General features: G+C 40.4%; 1 protein-coding gene across 1 annotated transcript in view; it reads left to right on the top strand.

Moving 5' to 3' along the window:
- NOC3L (nucleolar complex associated 3 homolog (S. cerevisiae)) overlaps positions 1-7,807 on the top strand; it is a 16,851-nt gene that overhangs the window by 8,209 nt on the left and 835 nt on the right. Inside the window, exons 10-20 of the mRNA XM_010142707.1 lie at positions 193-321; positions 767-898; positions 1,283-1,363; positions 1,932-2,032; positions 2,501-2,573; positions 2,651-2,714; positions 2,801-2,872; positions 3,805-3,986; positions 4,224-4,352; positions 4,938-5,035; positions 6,448-6,532. Coding sequence (XP_010141009.1) covers positions 193-321; positions 767-898; positions 1,283-1,363; positions 1,932-2,032; positions 2,501-2,573; positions 2,651-2,714; positions 2,801-2,872; positions 3,805-3,986; positions 4,224-4,352; positions 4,938-5,035; positions 6,448-6,532 — 1,146 coding nt within the window. The remainder of the gene's footprint in view (positions 1-192; positions 322-766; positions 899-1,282; positions 1,364-1,931; positions 2,033-2,500; positions 2,574-2,650; positions 2,715-2,800; positions 2,873-3,804; positions 3,987-4,223; positions 4,353-4,937; positions 5,036-6,447; positions 6,533-7,807) is intronic.

The following is a 7,807-nucleotide window of genomic DNA, read 5'->3' as shown; positions in this document are numbered from 1 at the left end:
AAAGAGTTCTTGTTTTCATGAAAAATAGTCTGTGTCTGAGCTTTATTCCACAATATGCAGATCGTGTGGCCATATCTTCTTGCTGTTCTACAGACTGTGTCCACTTTCTAATTAGTAAATACCATCATATTATTGGTTAGCTGTTGTTGAGGACTCGGCTTTACAGAAGAAGTTGTTTAATTAACTTTTCAGATTTCTGAACTGTGCTTTGAGGCAGTTAAGAAGCTCTTTAAACAAGACAAGTTGGGCTGCGCTTCACTTGGTGTAGTTAAGGTCATTTCTGGCCTTGTGAAGGGTAGAAATTATGACGTCAGACCTGAGGTAAGAGTCTTTCTGTTGCACTACACAATTTTCTTCGGTCAATGGTTTAAAAAATCTGGAAGTTAAAGGTAGTGCAGCTACTGGCTACAGACTGTCAGAACACAGACAGCTTAGGAGTGGGCTGAGTCAGAGTGTTAGAAGGAGAGATGGGGGAAAGGGAAGGGGACTGGTAAGAGGAGATCAGATCCTGACAGAGACATGGGTTAAGTCAGGCAGCGAGACTTGAAGTGAGAGAGGCAAACATGGACAGAAATGGACAGTGCTGGGGAAGGAACTGGGAGCAGAGATGAGACATCCGTACATACGTATGAAGGAGCAGGACGGGAGTAAGCAGAAGAAACTTTGACCAGCAAAGCCCAGTAGCTGGAATGGAATTCAGGATTTTTTACCCTCCGTTCCTCTGTTGTGGATCACCTTTCATTGTATTTGTTTTATTTTACAACAGGTGTTAAAAGTATTTCTTCACTTAAGAATTAAGGAAGTAGAGTTACAAAAAGATTCTGAAGACATTGCACCAAAGAAAAAGTTCATGACTTATAAAGAGAAAAGAAAACATCTTTCAAGAATGCAAAGAAAGGTATGACATCTGCTTTCTTACCCTGTACTTCAGTGACTTTATGTAGCAATTTGTTCTAGCAGTGATTGCACTTCTGTTGCCATTGTTAACTCTCAGCATCTGTGATTAGTATTTGCCTATTACTTGACCATTTATGAAGTTCTGCGGGGAATGTAATTATCTTCCTGATTTTTTTTAATCTTTCTGGTGTTGATAATGGGTGTTTTTTGGTTGTTTCGGATAGGAAGGAATGTATCTAAGCTGGTCACCTGATAGCATCACAGGGTGACTTAAGCAACTCACCAAGCATGGAAGAAGTGTTCTCTGGGTATCTTCGGAGCCTGGATATCCAGCCTGGTTGGAAACATTCAATCCGTTGTCTTAAAATCAACTTTATGTTTTCAGTGGAAGAAAGCAGAAGAGAAGCTGGAACGAGAACTCTTGGAAGCAGAAGCCTCAGAAAGTAAAGAAAAAAAACTGAAGCTGGTATGTAATTTAGAGATTATTTTCCTATTTTTGCAAAGTAGCAGCTCCCAACCATGTGTAATCAAGTGTCTCCCCTCTATCCCAGCCTGTCAGTGTTCCACACCTCTAAATAATGCTGGCAGCTTGTGAGTATTTTGCCTGTGCCAGAGGTTTGCCAGAGTAAACTAAGCACTCTCAGTTTACCCAGGAAAGCCAGTTTAAGCCATTCCTTTTTCCTTCTGATCTCTGCACAGAAAGATGTTTCAATCTCTTGACATCTGTCCCTCCAAGTGTGTTGTTCCTTGTGACACTATGTAATGTTACCAGCCTCTCAGAATGGCCTTTAGGCAAAGGACGTGATAGCATGGGCTGACTGGAAGAGAAGCTTGTAGCTGGGAGAGTGTGAGGAGACAGAGCAGGGGGCAGGAGAGCAGGACTTGAACTTTTCAGCTGAAGGAGAGCAGAGGTGGCAGTGCAAGGACTGGTTTGGAAGGCCTGAGTGCAGGCGTGGTCAGAGAGAAGCATTTTCAGTGAGGTAGAAATGTCTGGTTTTCATGCATAAATATTAATTTTGTTTTCTTTCCTTCAGCACACAGAGACCTTGAATGTTGTATTTGTAACTTACTTTAGAATCTTGAAGAAAGCTCAGAAGTCTCCACTTTTGCCAGCTGTGCTAGAAGGTCTTGCAAAGTAAGAACTCGGTCTGTTTTCTTTCTGTGTGTTGAAAAAGACAAAGCACTAAAGGGATTTTTGACTTCAGAAGGGGCTTACAACAGTGAGAAAAGATGGTCCCTGACAAATTTGTTGAAATTCTTTTATTTGTTTGCTGAAGCTTTCACCTACTTCTAAAAACATTTCAGTGTGATGTGAAATTTCCTATGATAGAATTGATGGGATGTAAACTCAGCAGGGTGTGATGTGATCCCGTTATTTTGTCTGATTACTTCCTGAACAACACAAACACGTCTCTAGTGCTATAGGGGACCTGTGATTAGCAGCTGGGGGCTGAACCATCCATCTGAAGATAGTGAAGATAGTAGATGTTCAGCATTTGAGTTAGTTCCTCTGTTAAGGTGCGGATTTTGGCAGTTCAAAGTGCTTTGTACTGAGTTTGCAGATAATGTCTGTATTATAGCTTAAAAATACCTTCAATCCAAGGTTTGCTCATCTCATAAATGTGGAATTCTTTGATGACCTGGTGATTGTCCTTCATTCTCTTATTGCATCTGGGGTAAGTCGAGCTTACTTTTGTTACAGTTTCCTTAAACTTGTGTTCTTTTGGGTACTTAATCAGTTTTGTATTCTTAGAGTTTAAGCTATCGTGAGAGTCTTCACTGCATTCTCAGTGCTTTTCACATACTCTCTGGTCAAGGTAAGAGATCTTTAAAAACAAACTTTTAAAAATATTGTCTGATAAATTAATGGAGCACATATATTTATTTGAGACTGTGTTAATAGGTGATGTTCTTAACATTGATCCGATGAAATTCTACACACATCTTTACAAGACACTGTTCAGCCTACATGCAGGTAACTCCAGATTCTTTTTCTCCGTGCTAACCTAGGTAACATTGTTTGTTTGGTATCGTAGCCTTAATATGGTGTTAATAAACTTCAGTTGTTTAAAGATGCCTCAGTTCTGAAAAGTTTACTGTCTGTTTTAACCTACTTTTTTTCCCTCAAGTTGCACATTGCATTACTGCAATACAACTGCTGTAAGTGTTACTGCAATACATGGTAACAGCTTCTAATCATGTAATTCCGTTAGGGAATGCCAAGTATGGGATCTAGGGTAACCATTTATCCTGTCCTCAGTTTAAGTTTTTTTCTTCCATATAACTTTTTCTTTCAGTAGCAATTTTTAAATTCTCAATTTTTTCTCTACTAGAGAAAAATGTCTAATTTTTCTAATACAATTCAAAAAATAATGTCAATTTAAATTCTGTTTTCTAAAATCTTATGGTTTATATTTCTGAAATTTATAATTCTGATATTCTAATTTTCTAATTAAATTTTTTAATAATTCTGAGAAGGCAAATAGTTTATTAGAAAGATATTTATAACATAATTTTTAACTTCATAAATTTGTATTCACTGAGGAGGAAAGATTGAGATAAAACATTCTGCAATTCTGGATGGGTAAAAGACTAAATCTTTGCACTGTTTAACAATTTATAAAAGATGATATAATGAATGCACGTAGGATTAAAACACCAACTGCCTCTAATGTTTAGACAAATATTTTCTTCGAAAGGAGCACAGCAACAGTGACACTTTTTTTCTCTTCAAGGCTGGGCTATTTTTACCAAAACAGGATGGATGCCTGTGTCGGTTTTGCATTAGTGCTATGTGTGAACCTCTTTGCTTCCATGCCGTGTACAGTCAGTAGCAGAGTGTACAGTCAGTACCTGTGTGTTTCTCACATTGTTTCTTCACTCTTTCTGTGAAATTCTGCTTTTGAGGTCGTACCAATGATGACATAGCAATTGTGCTCCAGTGCCTGGATGTCATGTTTGCCAAGCGCAGAAAGCAGGTTTCCCAGCAACGAGCTCTTGCTTTCCTGAAGCGCCTTTCCACGCTTGCTCTTCATGTACTTCCAAACTCCAGTGTTGGGATCTTGGCAACAAACAGGGTATTAATGCAGGTAAGTTTTACTTGTTGCAATTTTTAGCTTACTGGTTAAAGGTTATTGAATTTTTGGACCAACTGATTTTATGCACAATATTTTGAAGGATCTGAAGCAAGAATGATGACAACAGAGTATCCTTAAATGCTGCTGAGACTGAATAACATGGAATGAATCCTATGTTATAACTGGATGTGTAATACAAGCAGCTCAGTCTCTTTGGGTTTTTTTTTTTTTTTTTGTGTTGTGTTGTAGATGTTCCCAAAGATGGATCTCTTACTAGACAACGATTCTCAAGGCAGTGGAGTTTATCTCCCAGAACTGGAAGAACCAGAGCATTGCAATGCTCAGAACACAGCTCTGTGGGAGCTGCATTTACTGCAGGTTAGTGAGTAGCCAAGTGATTTGGCAAGTAAAAATCAGCAGTAGAGAGCTGCTGAATGTTACACAAATAGAGAACAGAGGTCTTCAGGCTTATCAGTCAAATCTGGCCACGTGAGCCTATTCCACACTGAGAAGAGCAGCACAGTGGTATAGGGAAGGAATGAGTTCATAGGACCACACTGGACCTTACTGCACGTTGCCTAATAAAACTCCTTTGGAGGCTTTTTCAGTCTGTTAAGTTCCCTTGCAGTCCATCCCTTCTCTGGGGAGCAACTTGACACCTTGATTCCAGCCAAGGTTTAGAGTTTGGGACTTGAGGAGGGTTTCTTCTGCCCTTTCTCCTGCCTTTTGAGAGCAGGAGTTAAATTAACTGTGGAGAGTTATGCTCACAGCCTGATGTACTAGTGAATAAATGTATGACTGACTCAGCCCCCGAAACTGACTGATTTTGGGATGCTCAGTTTCTCTAAAACAAAAGCAGAACCTTCCATCTTATTGAAATGGAAATGAATGTGAGAATCTGTAGATAAATATATTATCCCGTATCCCTCAAGTCAACTGCCACCTTTTCTTCCTTTCTTTCAGAGACACTATCATCCAACAGTGCAGAAATTTGCAGCTCATCTAATTGTTGGAGCTCCCACTGAAGGCTCAGGAGCTCTTCCGCTTGATTTGAGCCAGAGGTGAGTTATCAAAGAGTTTAGTTTTTAAACACAGTGCCCTGAAAAGAAAAGTACTCATACTTTATTAAAGGAATCCCTAAAAATAATTATCCATAAAATTAAAAGATTCTGTTCTTAAAATTCACTTTGTTCTTCTGCCAGTACAGAATGTTGGCTGGGAATTTTTTTGTTCTTGTTTTTTTTTCCTTTGAGGCTTCTTGCCAGGCTGTGACAGGGGTAAAAATCTGAAAGTACAGTGTGCTTTCTTCCCACGGGAGCAGAGTATCTGCATTTCCTTAGTAGCAACCCTGAATATGGATCAGGATCACTGACCCATGGCTGTCCAGTGTAAACTGGAAACCAAGTTGCAGCATAAGATCCATAGATACTAAAACATGAGAAGAGCCACCCTGATTCAGCATCCTATTTTCAGCAGTAGCTGGAAGCAGGTGCCTCAGGAAGACTAAAAAAACAGGGCAAGCATTTAAGACACATTTTCTGAGCAGTGCCCTGTCCTCCGACTGGTTTCAGCCTGGTGGGTTTCCTCAACCTCATACCATTTTCTGCTTAGTACCTCTTACTGGAACTCTTTTCAAAACTGTTCAGTGTCCCTTGAACGAAAGCACGTGTTTTGCACACACAGCAATGCTCAGGGAGGGTGCCATGTTTCCACAGCTCCTTACATCAAGACCTGCCGCCTTCTGTTTTGAAGCTGGTAGCAGCATGTATCATTTAACAGTCCCCAGTTCATGATCTGGGAGGTGAAATGAACAGTCTGCTGTAGAACACTCTGTCTGTGCCTCACATGACTTGATAGTCCTCTTATCATATTGTCCCTCCATCTGCCATCTCTTTTGGCTGACGGGAGCCAGCCCAGACGGGACCTGTTCCATACTTTCCATCATCTTTGTTGCCTGTTCCTGAACTTTTACCAATTCAAGTATTTTGAGATGATGAAATCGGTTTCCTGTCTTTTAACCAGTTCTTTTCCCATGTGATGGTCTTCCCTGTTCTCCCATGACTGCTTAGTTTTCATAAAACCTTTTGTGAGGAACTGTTGGAAATTCTGGCAGATTGTATCAGCTAGCTAACCTTCATATTTTTTTTTTTTTTTAACTAACTTTTTCAAGGATGTACAAGGCAGGCAGGAGCTCTGACAAGCGAAGAGAACAGTTTTTCTTGTCTCTCTTTTCTTCTTCTGCCCCGCAACTGAGTATTTAGATACATTTTTCTGCCTTTTATTTGCCTGGTTTCCCAGCTGTTGGCTTCCAGTCTTTTCCAGGTGATGCTCTTTACTCTGAGGAGTTCTCTAAAAGCATAGTGGAGGGTGTGAATGGGGGGGCGGAGGGGGGAGAAGCTGCTTTTGGTTTGGTGATAGATTATTTGAAAATGTATCTAATGCCATTTTTCTTTCTCTGCTGTTTTTGCTCTAGGCCTGCCACAGAACTTTTTGAGGCATACAGCATGAGAGGAATGACCTTTAATCCTCCTGTTGCATCAGTAACACCCAGAAGAAAGGTACCACCTCATCTATCTAACCACACAATATACCAGTGATATACCAGTGTAACCTGTATCTGCTGGCTCACGATGCACTGCCCAGGCACTAGCACACTGTTTGACCTTCTGGTTTCCGTACTTTCTGTGTCAAGTTTTTTTTTTTAACTGGCGTAATAGAGCTCTTGACTATGAAGAAGGAAGAAAAGCTGTATGAATAGTTCCACCTCTGGTAGCATCAGATAATGTAGCAAGATGAGTGTGGTAACTGCTACTTTACTCACCTTTTGCACTTCGCAGTGGTTCAGTGCAGATTTCTCATCCCTTTTCTGTACTGATGAACTAATGTTTTTTCATAAAGCAGTAATAAAAAGCCAGCTCTTTTTCCTCACTGTGGATAGTTGGCAGGACAGCTGGATTTCCAGAGCCCCTGATTTGGTGTGTAGAAGGACACTGATCCCAGTTACTGCCACTTTATATAGCTATAAAGTATAAATTTGAAGGGAACCAAAAGCTAATGTAAAAAGAGGAGAAATGGATGAACACTTTTTAGATCCTCAGCACTGGATGTGTTCCAGATGCCAACCTCCATTAAATGTCCAGTGAGTGCTGTGTCCATTAAAAAGTGACAACTAATCTCCTTTCTTCCCCATGAAAACATTATAACCTATTAACCTTGTTAGTGCCTCCAATTTGTTACTCAGTAATGTCAGGTAAGGCCTTGAGAGTACAATTGTTTGGTTTTTTCCATTTTAGAGAAGCAACTAATGAAAATGTATTTGTACTTACTTATTCTGTCCTTTTACAGTGACTTCTTGACGTGTCTGTCGTGCTCGGGTGTTAGATCAGCAGTTCCGGCAGAACAAGGCTGGGAATAGCAGATAGGCAGGGATTTGTGTAGTGTTTGAATAAGGAAATGCACAAGCTTTTAAGGTAGCAGACAGAAAGGAAGAGGAAGATAACAGAGGGAACAAACTGTTTGTAGGTGGTGATAATGGACAGAACTGGGGAAATTACCTTTGGGGGTCTTGCCTACTCTCTGACTGTTTTGGCAGTGTCCAATCTTTACCCTATCTGTCCTGCATATTCTTCTGTGTGCCACACTGCTGTTGTCTGTCAGCATCTCCCCGTTGACAGAAGCTCTGTACTGGGAGTTTTCCTTCCTGGTGCACCACTAAAAAGAGGATCTCATTTGTCCTTGAGTGCACAAAGTACTTGACTCTGTGAGTGTTAAGACTTTAACGGGGAGGTATAAATCATGTGCACGACCTCCTGCATCTGAGCACCAGGAAAGAG

This window comes from Buceros rhinoceros, unplaced genomic scaffold (assembly GCF_000710305.1).
Source record: "Buceros rhinoceros silvestris isolate BGI_N320 unplaced genomic scaffold, ASM71030v1 scaffold6379, whole genome shotgun sequence".
Taxonomy (NCBI): Eukaryota; Metazoa; Chordata; class Aves; order Bucerotiformes; family Bucerotidae; genus Buceros; species Buceros rhinoceros.
This window is presented reverse-complemented; position numbering and strand designations above follow the sequence as displayed.